Source organism: Oryx dammah, unplaced genomic scaffold (assembly GCF_014754425.2).
Source record: "Oryx dammah isolate SB20612 unplaced genomic scaffold, SCBI_Odam_1.1 HiC_scaffold_11077, whole genome shotgun sequence".
NCBI lineage: Eukaryota > Metazoa > Chordata > Mammalia > Artiodactyla > Bovidae > Oryx > Oryx dammah.
Window position 1 is genome coordinate 7,406,315 of NW_024080471.1, and position 17,934 is coordinate 7,424,248.

A 17,934-nucleotide genomic window follows, 5' to 3' on the forward strand; every position below is an offset into this window, starting at 1 on the left:
CCATTCAGTAGATTCTATTTTTGTTTTGTCAATGATTTCCTTTACTATGCAAAAGCTTTTAAGTTTAATTAGGTCCCATTTATTCATTTTTGCTTCTGCTTCCTTTTGGATCTGGAAGACCGATCCGAAAAAACTTACTGCTGCGTTTTATGTCCAAGAGTGCTCTGTGTATGTTTCCTTCTAGCAGGCTTATGGTTTCCAGTTCTACATGCAAGTCTTTAATCCATTTTGAGTTTATTTTTGTGTATGGAATGAGAACCTTTGCCGATTTTTCAATTGGATTGTTTGATTCTTCTTTATTTTGTTACATTGTATGAATTCTTAATATATTTTGGTTTTTAACTCCTTACCAGATATGTGATTTGCAAATGTATTTTCTCCCATTTTGTAGGTAGCCTTTTCAAATTGTTGACAATTTCTTTTGCTGTGTACACACACACACACACATACTTATAAACACCATATACATTTATAAACCATATAAATTATCAGCATTTTCTTGATCAGGTGAAAATATTTCGAATAATTTTCATTATTGGTACACTGTAACTTAAGGAGAACCTCAGAATTACTTGTTAATTTCTCCCCAGTATCTTTTAAAGAAGAGTTGTAATATGAGGTGAAGATACGCAATTTCCTAGATAGGGATCCCCAGACCCGTGAGAGTTCCCTCAGAGAGATTGTAAGGACAAAGCTATATATTTTCATAATAATACTTAGATATTATTTGCTTTTTTCATTATGTTGATATTTTCACTGATGATACAGGAACAATCGTGAGTAAAATTGCTGGCACTTTAAGACAAATCAGTAGTTACTTTATTCTTCACCATCACGAAATCAATTTGTCAAAAAAAAAGCCAGTTTTTAGTTTGTTCATTTCTCTTAAGTTTTTCTAACTTTTTTTTTTTAATACTTTAGGTTGGGGCTATTGTGGAAGTGAAGAATCTTGATGGTGCATATCAGGAAGCTGTAATCAATAAGTTAACAGATGCTAGTTGGTACACTGTAGGTAAGGGAATACATATTCTTCTTAAAATGTATTTTCAGTGATAATACAAATAAGGCAGAGTTTTCTCTTGATTTACTTCCTCTCTTAGTTGCCATAGTTGTTACTACTGTTAATAGTTTTTATCTTTCCAGATCTTTAAAAACTTTATTTCATAAATATGTACATAATGTATAATTTGAACTTAGTGTATATATTATACAGTGGATTTCTAGCTTTTCATTTCAAAGTGTATTTTAGAGTATTTTTTTCATCTTAACCATTTTTGAGTGTGCATTTCAATAGCGTTCAGTAAATTCATGTTGTCATGCAACAGATAAATTTTTTAAACTAATATTCATGCTGATGATGTTGCCAATTTTCTTGGTGTTATATAGTAAATTACTATATTATGAATTGGATGTCTTTTGTACATGGACATTATTGTAGTATTTCCCTAGTGTGTGCATTGAGAACTAGGCATAGATTGAAGGGAAATGTCATTTTAAAACTTTAGTAAGTTATGAAAACCACTTTCCTAAAAGACTATTAATTTACACTCCCATAAACAGTAGTGTATGAATGTACTTGTTTTCCCAACCCTTGTCAAATTTGATGTTACTAGTATTTTTAAATTTGTGCCCATCTGGACGCAAAACAGTATCTCAATTTTGTTTTAATTTGCTTCTACCATGATTAGTAGTGAGATTGGACATATTTTCATATATTTATTGAAAGGAACATTATTTCTGTTGTATTTTCTCTTCTTTTGAATTGCCAACGTATAGTGTCTTCCCAGTCCCATCTTTTCCTCTTGGAAAGGTTATCATCTTATTTTTAGGATATGAGTTTATATATTTAAATATATATACAAAGGGATTGTTAAACCTTTTCCTCTTCAGTTGCAAGTATTCTTCTATTGCTTTTCTCTTTCCTCTGCTGTCAGTTTTCATATGATAGTCAGTTTTCCTGTGGTTGCCTTTTCCTTTGTAATTTTAGTTTGAATCTTGTTTAAGAAGGCTTTCCTGCTTCATCTGGCCCCAAATGTTAGTAGTGCTGAGATTGAGATTAGAGTAATTTATAGGGGCAGTCTGAATATATAAATTTATACTCTTGTTTTTTGTTTCTTAAATTTGTTAGCATTTACCGGTAGAAAAGCTTGCTTTTTCTCTACACTATTGAGAAGGGTTAATCAGCATTTAAAAGTTTTCTTTCTGAAATACTAACTTCTTTTCATTTGGTGTTTTCTGTACCAGGGAAGATGTTTTCATTATATTATTTTTTCCCCCAAGAAATTGGATAAGATACTCTGCATTTGAAGTTGTTTGTTAGAAAACTTAAAATGTATAGTTATGTCACATCTAATCTTTTAAAGCAGTAGCTCTCTTTACACTGATAAAATTAAATGATAACTTATGTCATTTTGTTAATCTTTGAAAATCCCTTCAGTAGTTTCCTTTTCTACCACTTCTCGCAGTTTTTGATGATGGTGATGAGAAAACGTTGAGACGATCTTCACTGTGCCTGAAAGGAGAGAGGCATTTTGCTGAGAGTGAAGTAAGTAATCACTTAATGAACAAACATGTCGTATTTTGTATTGGGGGTGGCAAAGTTTTGCTTTCTTATTCAAGCAACTTACTTGTTAATCAGGAAAATTCATTAATATATAAAAGTATTAGCATGTAGTCTGAGAAAACTTTAAGGTCTTGTGTTTGAGTTATCAGGTTCTATATGCTCTTTTTTTAAAAATGTATTTTAGCAATTAGCATTTGTCCATGAAGAAAACACAGTGAAATTGTTCATTATCCTTAGGCGACTTTCATATAGAGTCCTTTAATTTATAAATAATTATAGAATAGAGTTTCCTCATTTGTAACCTATTTGAACCCCATCATCATTGCTAAAGGAACCTCCTAACTACTCTAACTACTGCAAACACCTCCTAACTACTGCTGCTGCCAGCAGCTGACTTTTATTATAGCCTTTCTTTGGAGAAGGCTTGCCTGGCTGCCCTTTCTAAAATGGACACTTCCATTCCTCATAATCTCCTTAGGTTAATTTAATTTTCTTCATAGCACATATCTTTCTCACCACTGTGTTTATGTGCTTATTTATTGTCTGCCTTCCTCACTACAGTGTGTCTCAGTGGCAGAGATTTTGTGTGTCTTTCCCAGTTCCTGCAGCAGTGCCTGGCACAGAGCAGGAGCTGAATAAATGTTAGTTGGATGAATAACTGAAGTGCCCATATCTGCCAGGGACTTTGCTTAGTGCTTTGCATATGTCCTCAAATTTACAGCATTATGAAAGAGATACAGTCCTTATTTTTAGCTTACAGTTGATGAAATTGATGGTCAGAACCATTTCTCAAACCAGCACTTCCTAGTACCAAAATCATGCTCTAAAATTGAAAGATGTTTTAATAAGCCTGCAGGCTTCACACAGTTTTGAAAATCAATAACTTGCAATTCAAAATTTTTTTAATGGGCACATTGTTACAAATTGTGTTATATTCTATAACACTATAAATATTAGTTAATATACAGTGTGACCAAACCAAGATTTCTTTTTTCTAATAACTATTTAGAATGATGTTATTGTGGAGAATTTTAATATTTCTGTTAAATTATTAGACGTTATTTTTTGTTGTTGTTATTTTTCCTTTCCCTTAAATGCTTGACTTCCCATTTCAATTCCGAATTTGGGACAGATTCTCTGTAGTAATTCTGGCCTACCGTTTCAGTCTCATGCTTCATTATTTCCCTGTACTTCTCCTTTGTAAGACTTTCAGATTATGGTTCATACTTCCTTTTCTTTGCTTCTTCTGAGCCCCATTCCTCTCAAGACCGTGAGAAATGCTTCCTCCTTCATGATGTCTTTCATGAGCTCTCTAACCAAATTTGATCTCAGTATCCTTTGATCCTTTTCCACTTTGCTTACTTTTTTTTTATGGTCTTTTTTTGTTAACGTTTATCATTTCCTCTTTAAAATTGTAAGCTGTTTTGGTGGAATAGCCAAATTTTTGTCATTTTGATGAACTCTCCTTTTCCTAGTAGTGTTTTCTACACAAAAGCCTTCACTAACCATTTGGTGAATTAATTGTTAAGGTTTAAAGATAGGAAATATATGTAACTTTGGGACAAGTACAGTAAATTTGGCTTCTTTCACTGATGACATTAACAGAATTCTGAGTTTATGGAGTTCTTAGAAATAATTTCATTTTCCTTAGAATATGTGGTAATTATAGTGGGTTAATGAGTATGAGAACGTGAACACTTGATTTTTCACCTCTAAGTGAAGATATGTATATGTCTTATTTATTTATTTCAGTGAAGTATCTTAAGGAACTAATTTTGTCTTTGCCAGGAGAATTTTAAATTGGGATAGTTTATAAGATAGTTGTGGTATGAAGGCCAAAGCAGTGATATCTAGTAGCTCAGTGTATCCACCTTAATTTCAGGAGGGATCAATTTTACTCTGTGTATCTCTACATGCTAAATTTCATGTTTTGCTAGAGGATATTAGAATATTGGTATATTGTTCCTTACCCATTGCCATATGCAGGTGCTGTACTAGGTACATGGATAAGCTAGATAGACATGGGATTTATCCTTGGCATCTGTTAGAGTGGTAATTTGAATAATATTCCAAAGTAGTTTTATCAGCTGGCATTCTCTTTGTGCAGTTACTACATGCAGTTGAAAACGCTGAAGAAAGTTTAGATGAAATCCCAGCTCCATAGTTCCTGCAGCATGTTAGATAACAGGGCTATCAGCATGTTTCCCCTAGGCCTGTGGAATTTTCTTCAGCCTTTAATACAGCCAGGAGTCTCTGGTTTTGCTCTACAAGTATTTGTTATAGTTGTTTAGTTGCTAAGACATGTCTGAAGGCAGGAGAAGAAGGGGACGACAGAGGATGAGATGGTTGGATGGCATCACCGACTCAATGGACATGAGCTTGGGCAAGCTTGGGGAGTTGGTGATGGACAGGGAAGCCTGGTGTGCTGCAGTCCATGGGGTCGCAGAGTCGGACACTACTGGATGACTGAACTGAAGTCGTGTCTGACTCTTTTGCTACCCCATGGACTGTAGCCTGCCAGGCTCCTCTGTGTATGGAATTTTCCAGGCAAGAATACTGGAGTGGGTAGCCATTTCCTTCTCCAGTTCCTGACCCGGGATCGAACCCACGTCTCCTACATAGGCAGGCAGATTCTTTACTACTGAGCTACCAGACAAGCCCTCTTAACTCTGACTATCCTTTACTCTTTTCTGTGAAGTGAAATAAAAGTGCTCCGGCTTTCCAGGATTGAGGCCAGGGACACAGGCCTGCTTTTAGCAATAAGACAATTGCTTCTTATTGTTCTAATTCTTTTCTCAATACTAGGGAAGGATTGTGGTTTATTTGGGAATTCCTATATGTGATTCCTAGATAACTTTTCAGAAATTCTGGATATTTTCTTTCTTAAACCAAGTAGAATAACTAGCCAGTACTTAAAATAGAAATAAAATAGAAAGCTGCTAGTTAAAGTTGCTCAGTGGTTTCCAGCTCTTTGCTACCCCATGGCCTATACAGTTTGTGGAATTCTTCAGGTCAGAATACTGGAGTGGATAGCCTTTCCCTTCTCCAGGGGATCTTTCTCTACCTTTAAGAGAGTGGCCTTAATCTTAGGGGAGGGGCATTTAATTCTTTTGTTAGCTTAGGAGAAACTGAGCCAAAATAATTTATTTTTCCTATTTACCAAACAGAGTGCTTTGAAATATTCACACTTGGGAAGTATAATTAGGAGTTAATGACGGGTTACTTCTGAAAAGATTTGTCTGGCATATTATTGTATTTGGGCAAGCTTTTGCCTTCAAATATTTTTTTAAATGCCCAACTTACAAGCTACATTTGAAAGATTTATAGTTTTAGCCATATAAAAGTTATGATTTTTGTCAGTCATATCAAGGAATCAGTTTTTATTTAATGGCTAGTGCCTTTTTCCTATACTGTATTCTTCATTGTTAGACGTGTGTGTGTGTGTGTGTGTGTGTGTGTGTGTGTAGCAGGCTATAGTCCACAGGGTCACAAAGAGTTGGACACAACTGAGCAACTATCACGTGTATGTGTGTGTACCTTAAACATATTTACATATTCTAACAAATTATGTAAAATAAATTAATATGCCTCCTTCTTTCATGTTTTAGTACACTGTTTCAACAAAATTATCCAGTTTTAAGAATAAAAGTTAAATTTTTTCTTTTAAATATTGGCATTAGTTTATATTTAAATATCTGATCTTTAAAGTAATGGACACCCTTTCATATAACATTCTTGTTTGTAACTTTGAGATGTTTTTTATCATAACTAGTTCCTTGCCCTCACTTCTACTTTGACAGTTTTCCTGGGATCTTTTGTTCCCCTTGTGTTCATAAAAGTATCTGAAATAGCAATGATTCTATTGGAGGGATAAAAGGAACAGTAACTGGAAAATCTTTAAGATGCTAAAAAAGTTTGATTATTATCAAAGTGATACTCAGAGAATTAAGTCAGTTGGGATAGCATCTTCAGATTGATACTTTAACTTTTTAGATATAGAAACCTTTTAAGGAATTAATGGCACAAAACAATCCAAGAAGTCTCTGATATGGAGAAACGAAGGAATTTCAAAATCCCTTTTTTCACTGTGCTTTTAACCAACAACCAGTTCCTTCCCTGGAAATCAGTGTTTTTTTTTGGGCAAGGTAAGAGACATGAATTGCCAGTTGATAACAAGAAGGAAATGTTCACTTACTGATTGTTGTCTTCATAGCAAGTATTGGATGTTGCTGTATTAAAAAGAAAGGGAAAATAAAAGTACTAACTTTAGAAAAACTAATTTTTACATTTTCTTTAAAAGTAGGATTTATTGCAGGAATTCCCTGGAGGTCCAGTGATTAGGACTTGGTGCTTTCACTGCCAGGGCCTGCGTTTGATCCCTGATTTGGGAAATAAGATCCTACTAAGTACAGGGGGATTGGGGTGTAGGTTGGGGGTTGTTACAGAAAATGTTTGCAGAGTCATAAGGTTGCCTGTCTGAAGCCCTTTTTTCAGGCAGTTGATAGTTATCCTGATAATTTAGTTTCCATTACTTATTAAGAATTCTGTTTTGTAGATTATAATTCCCTATATGCAAAGAAAATTTTGAGATACAGTTGGCCTCAATCTAGGGATTAGGTACTTACACATAGATTTCTCATCTCTCAAATCTGTGTTTCCACTGAGCTGTATTTGTTTTGTTTTATATTTTAATCACTCTTAGAAGTCTGTCAACCCTCAAGTAGATGATGAAATTATCTAGAGAGAACACTGAATTTCTTTTCACTTTTTTCCAGTTGTGAGCTCATTCATCTTCTAATAATTCTTTGAAGTGAAAGTTTTTAATCTTTAGGAAAGTTGTATTTTTGTCTCCCTTGGGAAGTTTTAAATCTAAAAATCTAAGGATATTTTTAAATTGATTTGATTTAAACAGGAAAAAAAGAACTTGCAACTTAATAACTTTTGATGGGTTTATGTTCCTACCCACAGACATTAGACCAGCTCCCACTCACCAACCCTGAACATTTTGGCACTCCCGTCATAGGAAAGAAAACAAATAGAGGAAGAAGATCTAATCATATGTAAGTCCATTTTCATAACTGTTAGTTGAACCTGAATTCATTTCTCCTTCTAGTGTTGTTTTATAGTTGTTAATTTTAACTTGTAATTTTAAATTTAACTGCTAACTGAATCTAAAAGTAACTTCAGACTCTCCTTAGCATGGGTGCTTGCGGTTCTCCATGCTCAGTCAGCCTTAGCTATATTATTTATCTGCCTCCCAGCTCTCCTTACATGTATCTTATGCCAGGGTCAAAATGGATTTAGTCAATATTTCCTGAGTATCCTGAGTAATACACCCTCTGTTTTCCTGATACTGTGTTTTTTATTCATGCTGTTTTTTTCCTGTCTTAAATGCCACCCTTCCATGCCACTGGCTCACTCATTCTTCAGTTCTCAGCCAGAGATGCCCAACCTTTCTGTGAACCGTTTTGTGCCTCCCCTCTCTTTCCTTGGGCTTCCCTGGTGGCTCAGCTGGTAAGAATCCGCCTACAGTGCGGGAGGCCTGGGTTTGACCCGTGGGCTGACAGACGTGTTTTCTTCTCCGCTGAACCCTCTAAATTCTTTGGGTTTATCTAATGTCATAGACAGTATTCCACCTGTTCCTATCATTGTCATCTTTGTTTTTGCTTCCTGATAATTTAAATCCTCCTGGCAACCGAACTATCTTACTTGTTTTTATGTCTTCTTACTGTTGTGACACATACTATACATATTTAACAAATTACCTTTGATGAAATATGCTTAGGCTCTTAAAGGCTTTAAATTAAAAGGGATCACCAGATCAAGGAGTCATGAAACTTCAAGTCATCAGAGATAAACAATCTTCTAACAGTTCCAGAAAGAAAAAACAGTTTATTGCTAAGGACTGAGAAGCAGAATGGCAGGCATCAGACTTCTCAGTGATAACACTAGGTGCCAGTCATCAGTAGACTGGAGAGTGGAGAAAGGAAAATTGCTATTAAAGGGAGGACTTGTTATCACGTATGATGGAACATTAGGGGGAAATTAAAGATAACAGTGGTAACAGATGGGAAAAAATAGCAAAGGCATTTAGTTACTCCTCTCAAAAAATTATATTAGAAACACTGCATTAGTAGGATGGAGGGTAGAGAAGTTACTTAAATATAAAAGTCAAGTCCTTATAACAATGGGAAATCGATAGAATAGCATCTTAAATAGATAAATATAGTGGTGTAAGAATCTTACCAATGAGGTTTTAACTGTCAGAGCTGAAAGAGTTGAAATTAAAAGCAGTTGTCTCTGCAGAAGAAAATGGGAAAGGATGCGGCAGTAAAAAGTAGTTTTTAATTTATTCTATTGGAGGTTAAATTGTTTAAAAACAGTTTTGAATATTTTACTTGGACAAATTTTTTAAAATATTAATGTGCCTGAGCTAAGTATTATCAGAGTAGGTACGGACAATATTTAGTTGAATTATAGAAACTTTTAAATGGAAGTGAATGCTTTCATTCAAAATAGAGTCAGGTATTAAATCTAATAGTGACTAAGCTTTGACAATAAAAATTAGGTAAACATGCTCTCTCATATAGCTTAGTTTCAGCCTGATAGCGAACTCATAAAGGTAGGTATTATTTTTATCCCTATTAAGAATTGGGGAAGTTGGTCTCCGAGACAGTAACTAATCCAAGAAACACAGGAAGGAAAGGACCAGGACTTGAACTCTCCCATGTGGCATAGTCCTTTTCCCATTCAGACTCTTTCTTGTTTAGAGTATCACAGTTAATTTTCCAAATAAATTTTAACAGGAAATGAATAAGGACTCATTTGAGGGAGGGAATGAAAAGACAAATCCTTGCATTGAAAAAATATTTAATATTGATTATATTGCTGCTAATGTTTGGACCATGCATTTCTTTTTCTTCCTTCTTTGAATCTTTTAGAAAATGTTTTCTTAATTAATAGGTGACAGTTTCTCTCACTTGTGATGTAGCTTGCTGGTGACTTGATTATTTTTAGGATACTGAGGTTGTGATTATTATTTACTCTTCTTTGTGTAACATTTAAAATTTGAGTATTCTAGCCAGAAAGAAAAAAACAAGTAAAAAATGTACAATGACATTATCAGTTTAGAAGAGTCCTGTTGTGATTAATAAATGTTATTGTGATCTAATACTGTTTTCAGAGGGCCATTATTTGCCATAACATATTCACTGAAGCACTTACAAGTTAAATATTTTGATATCCATTTGAAAATTAAAAATTTCAATTGTGAATTAAAATTTTATCTATCATTGATCATTATATTCTTCCCATAGCTTTAGAGTCAACTCTTAATTGTGATTGATGATGTTGAAATAGTGAGGTGTGGGTGTATTTAATGTAAAATTACTTTTATTAGCAAAGATTTTCCACTTTTCTAGCTCTTAAGAGTGGAAGTGTGGCTGAGTTGAGAGTGTGAACAGTGGAAACTTTCCTGTTAGTCCAGTGGTTAAGACTCCATACTTCCACTGGACGGGGCAAGGGTTCAATGCCTGGTCAGGGAACTGAGATCCAGCATGTCTCGAGGTGTGGCCAAAAAAAAAACAGAGATCTTAAGTGTGAACAGTGAAGCACAGTAGCATGGGTTTGAATCCTGCTTCTGCCACTTCCTTGCTTTGTGACTTTGGGCAGCATGCTCAGTCTTTTCATACCTCAATTTTCTCATCTGTAAAATTGAGGTAATAGTATTCCCTGTCTCTTTAAGAGTTCAGTTTGAAAGAAAGTGAAGTCACTCAGTCATGTGCAACTGTTTGCGACCCCATGGACTGTAGCCTGGCAGGCTCCTCCATCCATGGGATTTTCCAGGCAAGAATACTGGAGTGGGTTGCCATTTCCTTTCCCAGGGGATCTTCCCAACCTGGGGATCTAACCCAGATCTTCTGCACTTCAGGTAGACTGTATGCAGTGTAGACTGAGCCATCAGGGAAGCCCGTAGAGTTGTTTCAAAGGTGAAATGAATTCATATCCTTAAAAGGTTTATATAAATTACTATTACTAATAATAATCACTTAGTAATCAGTAAGACTTCCCTGTATCTCAGATGGTAAAGAATCCGCCTGCAACACAGGAGACCCAGGTTTGATCCCTGGGTCGGGAAGATCCCCTGGAAAAGGAAATGGCAACCGACTCCACTATTCTTGCTTGGAGAATCCCATGAGAGGAGCCTGGTCAGCTACAGTCCATGGAGTCATAAAGAGTTGGACACAACTAAGTGACTCTTGAGAAATCTGTATGCAGGCCAGGAAGCAACAGTTAGAACTGGACATGGAACAACAGACTGGTTCCAAATAGGAAAAGGAGTACATCAAGGCTGTATATTGTCACCCTGCTTATTTAACTTATATGCAGAGTACATCATGAGAAACGCTGGGCTGGAAGAAACACAAGCTGGAATCAAGATTGCTGGGAGAAATATCAATCACCTCAGATATGCAGATGACACCACCCTTATGGCAGAAAGTGAAGAGGAACTAAAAAGCCTCTTGATGAAAGTGAAAGAGGGGAGTGAAAAGGTTGGCTTAAAGCTCAACATTCAGAAAAGGAAGATCATGGCATCTGCTCCCATCACTTCATGGGAAACAGATGGGGAAACAGTGGAAACAGTGGCAGACTTTATTTTGGGGGCCTCCAAAATCACTGCAGATGGTGATTGCAGCCATGAAATTAAAAGACACTTACTCCTTGGAAGAAAAGTTATGACCAACCTAGATAGCATATTGAAAAGCAGAGACATTACTTTGCCAACTAATGTCCATCTAGTCAAGGCTATGGTTTTTCCTGTGGTCATGTATGGATGTGAGAAAGTGCTGAAGAATTGATGCTTTTGAACTGTGGTGTTGGAGAAGACTCTTGAGAGTCCCTTGGACTGCAAGGAGATCCAACCAGTCCATTCTAAAGGAGATCAGCCCTGGGATTTCTTTGGAAGGAATGATGCTAAAGCTGAAACTCCAGTACTTTGGCCACCTCATGCAAAGAGTTGACTCATTGGAAAAGACTCTGATGCTGGGAGGGATTGGGGGCAGGAGGAGAAGGGGACGACAGAGGATGAGATGGCTGGATGGCATCACTGACTCGATGATGCGAGTCTGAGTGAACTCCGGGAGTTGGTGCTGGACAGGGAGGCCTGGTGTGCTGCGATTCACGGGGTCGCAAAGAGTCGGACACGACTGAGCGACTGAACTGAACTGAAGTGACTAACAGACACACATGTATATGTACTAGATATCATCATCATGTATTGAATGAAAAAACTTGCATGAAATATCAGTATGTAACACGATTTCATTTACAAATAAAATTTAAGTATGTAAAAATTCTGCTTACTAGTGTTTATGTCTGACAGAAAGGACTGTTTGGGGCTCTATTTTGTGAATTTAACATCATTCCTTTGTTTTATATTATGTACATACTCTAGGGAAAACTGTTTTTGAATCAAGAATCCTTTTAATTTTGAAGCAAATTTCATCTAATATATAGACAATATTTTACCTTTCTACAGATGTCATCCAGGAGTGTAAAAATATTTTAAAATACGGTAATTTATGGATTATCACATAGATTGATCCACAAAAATGACCAAAAAGGAATTCTGAGGGCCCAGATCCAGTTGGGAAACTTCAGATTCCACAAGCTGCGCAGCACACACACACACACACACACACACACCCAGCACGCACACACACCCAGCATGCACACACACACACACACACCCAGCACACATACACATACCCAGCATACATACACATACACCCAGCACACACACACACCCCCAGTGTGCACACACACCCAGCACACACTCAGCACACACACACACACACACCCAGCACGCACACACACATAAACACACCCAGAAGACCAAAAATTTTAGTATATTATTTAAAATATCTGTTATGTTTCTTGGCTGAGGTCTCCCTTTCTTGTATATGAGAAGAAAGCATGCAGTTGTCACTGAGCAAATTGATTTTCGTTTTCTAAAGACTCTAGCAGGCACTGAATTAGTGATTTTCCTGTTGAGAATCTGTGTGTACAATGAAAGATTTGCTGTAAATATGTGAAGTGTGAAGGCAGAACAAAGGTCGAGAATCACGCTGTAGGAAATGACGTGCCGCCTGTCTCCAGTCTTCCTTCACTTGCTGCTTCCTCCATCTCACTACTGTGGCCATTCTTGGTGCCTCCTTGGTGCTCTAAGCGTTGGCATGTAAGCGCCACTGGCAAGCACCCCAGCTTAAAATGCCCGTCTCCCTAAATTACACTTCCTCGAAGTTCTTTCTTCCCTTTCTTCAGAGTGATTTTCTGCAACAAAATCTGGGACCTGCGTCTTAAGGTCATTTATCTGACCTTCATTTCCTCTTCCATTACTCAACTTGAAAAGGTCTTCATTATGGTTCTCTGATTGCCATTTAAAATTTCTACAAAGATAAATAAGGTTATCCTTCCCAGGATTCCCGGGACTCCATTGTTGCAGTAATATATCACTACGTTTGTTTTCTTTTAAGAACTGTTAATCCATGGACCAGTTAACTGGCCTCTAGTTATTCCAAAATTGATTATTTTTGACACCTTCCTTTAATTATTTTATTTATAGTCTGCTTTTAATCCTAATGTATTCAGATATGTTTGAAAGATTATCATCCTGTAGCTTAATTTTTTAAAAGCAAGTTATTGATCCTTTTGATAATGTATAACTTGAGTGAATTTTTCCCTTATAATTTATATTGTATGCAAAAGTCTTCTTTGATTCTACCTACATTAAAGAAGAGAATGCTGAAATTACAGAAATTTTTGTGCTCCTCCAAAAGTTTTTTCCAGTAACGTGGCCTAAGTATATATGCAAGACTCTTTGTAAGAAAGCACTCTAGGCTGTTATCCTTCAGAGAAAGGATAAAGCATAATAAGACTTGTAATGATACTTGTTAGGTATTATTTGTGGGTAGTTTCTACCCAGTAACATTGCTAAGATTTACCCAATAAACTAGTGATTTGTACCGGATATTTACAGGTCTACAGATCGATCTTGAATAATATTTTTATTGAGATATAATTCACATATAAAATTCACCCTTTTAAGTATTGTTTTCTTTTTTTTTTTTAGTATATTCACAAAATTTACAACCAGCACCACTACCTAAGTCCAAAAGTTCTTTTTATTATTAACTGCTTTATTTTGATACAAGGATTTGATTCTAGTTTCCTTCTTGATAAAAACTGGGAAAAAATGTTTTACTGGTTAAGTTCATACATGTTCGTATGATCTGTATATTTTAATCTCTTAAGAGGCTACACATTTTTCCTGATAACTAATACAGATTTTGAATTTGCAATACAAAATTTGAAGCTGAGTTAGTTGTTTGAAAGAGTAAGGATCACTGAAGTCCAAATTGCATTTTAAAGATTGAGCCTCTGAAGTTTCTGGCTCAGTTTTCTATTTGTACCTCATCATATGGTATTCTTTGGCACATGTCTAAGTTGCCAAATTCTTCCTTGATTTATAATTAATTTATAATTAATATCGATGTGTGATCAGCTTTAAGTGACTAGCTGTTCGTTTGTTTGGTAAACATTCCCGTGTAATTAGCATTGTTTCCAGTGGCATCATCACATGTCATTTCCGCTACACTAGTTATTTTGTTGTGGCTCTATAAACACATAGCTGGTACCAGAGAAGCAACAGTGCCAGAGGGGAGTAAACACCAAGCATATTCTCTGCTTATTCTGTCTTTGCTCCTTTAAAATATTTCCAATGCTCATTTATTTTGGTTTATCAGTTTATTGAGTACTCGTCTTATATAAACAATTTCGTGGGTACATTCCACTATAAGAAAAAATTACAGGAGTCTTAGGTATAAAGGTATGGTTTAAACTGGTTGTATACATTATGTTGATTGTATACATTGTGTAATTTCAGGAGAAATAGAAATCAGAAGTATCATAGTAGAAAGAAATAAACCTATTTAGTTCACTTATTTAGTCAGCAAATACTTGTTGAGCATCTGTGTTGTGGCAAGCACTGTTCAAGTACATGGGATATATCAGTGAACAAAACAGGCATTCATAAAGTCTCTGGGAGACTTCCTATGTGGTCCAGTGGTTAAGGCTCCATACTTCAAATGCATTGGACATGGATTCCATCCCTGGTCAGAGAAGTAAAATCCTGCATGCCATGCGGTGCAGCCAGAACACCTCCTCTACCTTTAGAGCTGACACTGTCTCATATGGAGAGAGATGGGCAATACAGAAAAAAAGAAGAAGGAAGTAAATTATATAGTATGATAGATTTGTTAGTGCTGTGGAAATAAAATAAGATTGGGGGATTGGGATGGGCAGGTTGTAAATTTGAATAAGCGAGTGAAGTTGCTCAGTTGTGTCCGACTCTTTGTGATCCCGTGGACTGTAGCCCACCGGGCTCCTCTGTCCATGGGATTCTCCAGGCAAGAGTACTGGAGTGGGTTGCCATTTCCTTCTCCTGGGGATCTTCCCGACCCAGGGATCGAACCCAGGTCTCCTGCATTGCAGGCAGACACTTCAACCTCTGAGCCACCAGGGAAGCAAATTTGAATAAGGTGATTGTAATTAAAATGACATTTGAACAGAGACTTAGAGGAGGTGAAAAAGTTTCCAAGTGTCTGGGGATAAAGCATTCCAGGCTGTTTCTCTGCAAAGAGTAGTAGCTGGTAGAGAAAATGAGGTCAAGGGGTCTTTTGTTGTTTTTTTTTAAGTGGAGGAAGTAACAGCATTTTCTTAGAAATAACACAGTACTGCTGCTGCTGCTAAGTTGCCTCAGTCGTGTCTGACTCTGTGCGACCCCATAGACAGCAGCCCACCAGGCTCCCCTGTCCCTGGGATTCTCCAGGCAAGAACACTGGAGTGGGTTGCCATTTCCTTCTCTAATGCATGAAAGTGAAAAGTGAAAGTGAAGTTGCTCAGTCTTGTCCGACTCTTCTCGACCCCATGAACTGCAGCCTGCCAGGCTCCTCCGTCCATGGGGTTTTCCAGGCAAGAGTACTGGATTGGGGTGCCATCGCCTTCTCCAAACACAGGGCTAGGAGGACTCAAACTAGTAGAGGTAGAAAAACTGATAGAGGGGAGAGGTAGGAACATTGCTAGAACAAAAGCTTGAGGATGTGAGAGTGGAGAAGGGTGTCTAGTCCATGAGTGGGGAATGGTTTTGGAGTGGAACCTAGACAGTAAAGTGGATGGATGTTCTATGTAGCCAGTCAGTTTATAGTAGATAGATAACTGTCTCGTGTCTGAAGTCTTCACATTCGTTAAGTCTTAGGAAAGAAATTAGAACTTTTATACTATCGCAGATGATTGTGTTAGCCGAGTAAAGCCCAGTTTTCTCTTTCTGTGTTTTACAGATTTGATTAATGTTATTTGTGACATTGTGATTTTGTCTTGCTAATGGTAATGGCATAGAGGGCATCCGTAGCTGAATACGTCCTTTGTGACTATTTTGAAAAAAACAATAATTATGATTTTAAATTTGATTGTGTTCTATAATCATTAGAAAGTGGAGAAATAAAAGTCCTTGTCTTTGAGAAGTTCTTCTAATCAAGTAGAAATCAGACTTGTGAAGGTCTGTCATTACTGTTCCAAGCTGTGTGCCTATTTGTAAGCTTTTCTGCTCCACTAATATGAAAATATGTTGGTTTTTCCTGCTGCCTATTACCTGCTTTCTAAGTAGAGGTTGAACTGCTTTAAGTGCCATTTTGAAGTACAGTGTTCTCAGTAGCAAACTTTGAAGATGTGGTTTGTTCTTTATCAGGGGACAATTTTTAGGTCAATTGAATGATCACTGAAATCAAATCATGATATTCCCCTTATCACTATAAAATGTTTAACAGTGTTATAATAGGTTTTGCTTCCTTTATATTTATGTTGGAATATATAGATATAATGAAGCAGGAAATGGCAACCCACTCCAGTATTCTTGCGGGGAAAATCGCATGGACAGAGGAGCGTGGAGGGCTAGAGTCCATGCGATTGCAGAGTCGGACTCGGCTAAGCACGCAGCACACATAAATACGAGGGGATGACATTTGTGTTGTCAGGCTTTTCATTTTATAAAAATACCATATGTGTTTACTTCTCATTTTGTCGCAGTCTATTTATTCCACATTTCTTAATATCTTTATTCTGGGCATTTTGAACATAGTAATTAGAATAATTTTTTTTAACTGGAGTATAATTATTTTACAATGTTGTGTTAGTTTCTGCTGTGCAACAAAGTGAATCAGCCGTATACATACGTCCCCCTCCCTCCAAGCCTCCTGCACATCCCCCCATTAGAATCCATTTTCTTTAGTACTGACTGTGGGCTTTTTTAAAACCAGATTGAGAACTTTGTTTTGTGTGTTTGTGTTTTTATTTTTCCCCTCTCTTTTTAAGTTTTATTTTTTACTGTACTTACCTCTAACATCAAATGGATGGTTTGAGTTCCTTTTTCTTCTTTTTAATTTATTCAGAATACAGTGTAACCAAAAGGAATTTTTCACATAATACAAAAGAACCATATTGTACATCTTATGAATACTTAGTTTTTATGTATCTGATATTAAGCATAGCAGTGGGGATATCTTATCAGATTGTCTCCTCTCTCTACCTTGACCCTCTGTTAGTAAAGATCTCCTCCCTTCCCCCTTTTAAAATTTGCTTTGTACTGGGAGTGCATTACCATTTCTAGAATTCCTTTAATCTGAGAGGAGAACGTAGTGTATTTTAGTGCAGTCCTCATATACTTAAAACGGGGCCTTCAGGTTTTGAGAATTTGGGAACCAGTGCTATTGTGTTTTGATCTTCCGTGTAATCTTTTAAAATAGTACTAAATAAATTCAGGACATTTTAAGGAAAATGCTGTGCTTTTCCTCTAGTGATAACCTTTTTAAAAAAAATTATTCTTTAGCAATTTAGAAAGCTATTAAAAATTTTAATTTAGCCATTTTGTAGGTTGTAGGAAACAGGATAGGATTTCTAGAAAACCTGTATTTATCAACTTGGCATGCTTATTCTTTGTGATGATAAACAGGAATATCTCATTTTTTCTCTCCCTAGACCAGAGGAAGAGTCTTCTTCATCCTCCAGTGATGAAGATGAGGATGATAGGAAACAGATTGATGAGCTTCTGGGAAAAGTTGTATGTGTAGATTACATTAGTTTGGATAAAAAGAAAGCACTGTGGTTTCCTGCATTGGTGAGTAACTTCAGTATAAGAGTTTAATTTTCAAGTATATAAGTTCATGAAGAAAGCAGTTGATTTTCTTAAAAATCAGTGTTTTTCATAGGTACAGAATGGGAAATGGTTTTAGCATCATTCAGTTCACACAGAATTACTT

General features: G+C 36.4%; 1 protein-coding gene across 9 annotated transcripts in view; it reads left to right on the forward strand.

Annotated features, from left to right (window-relative positions):
• LOC120860498 (AT-rich interactive domain-containing protein 4B) overlaps positions 1-17,934 on the forward strand; it is a 139,096-nt gene that overhangs the window by 62,906 nt on the left and 58,256 nt on the right. For all 9 annotated transcript variants that reach the window (XM_040236323.1, XM_040236327.1, XM_040236326.1 and 6 more), the window contains exons 5-8: positions 922-1,012; positions 2,466-2,545; positions 7,532-7,623; positions 17,654-17,792. In XM_040236323.1, coding sequence (XP_040092257.1) covers positions 922-1,012; positions 2,466-2,545; positions 7,532-7,623; positions 17,654-17,792 — 402 coding nt within the window. The remainder of the gene's footprint in view (positions 1-921; positions 1,013-2,465; positions 2,546-7,531; positions 7,624-17,653; positions 17,793-17,934) is intronic.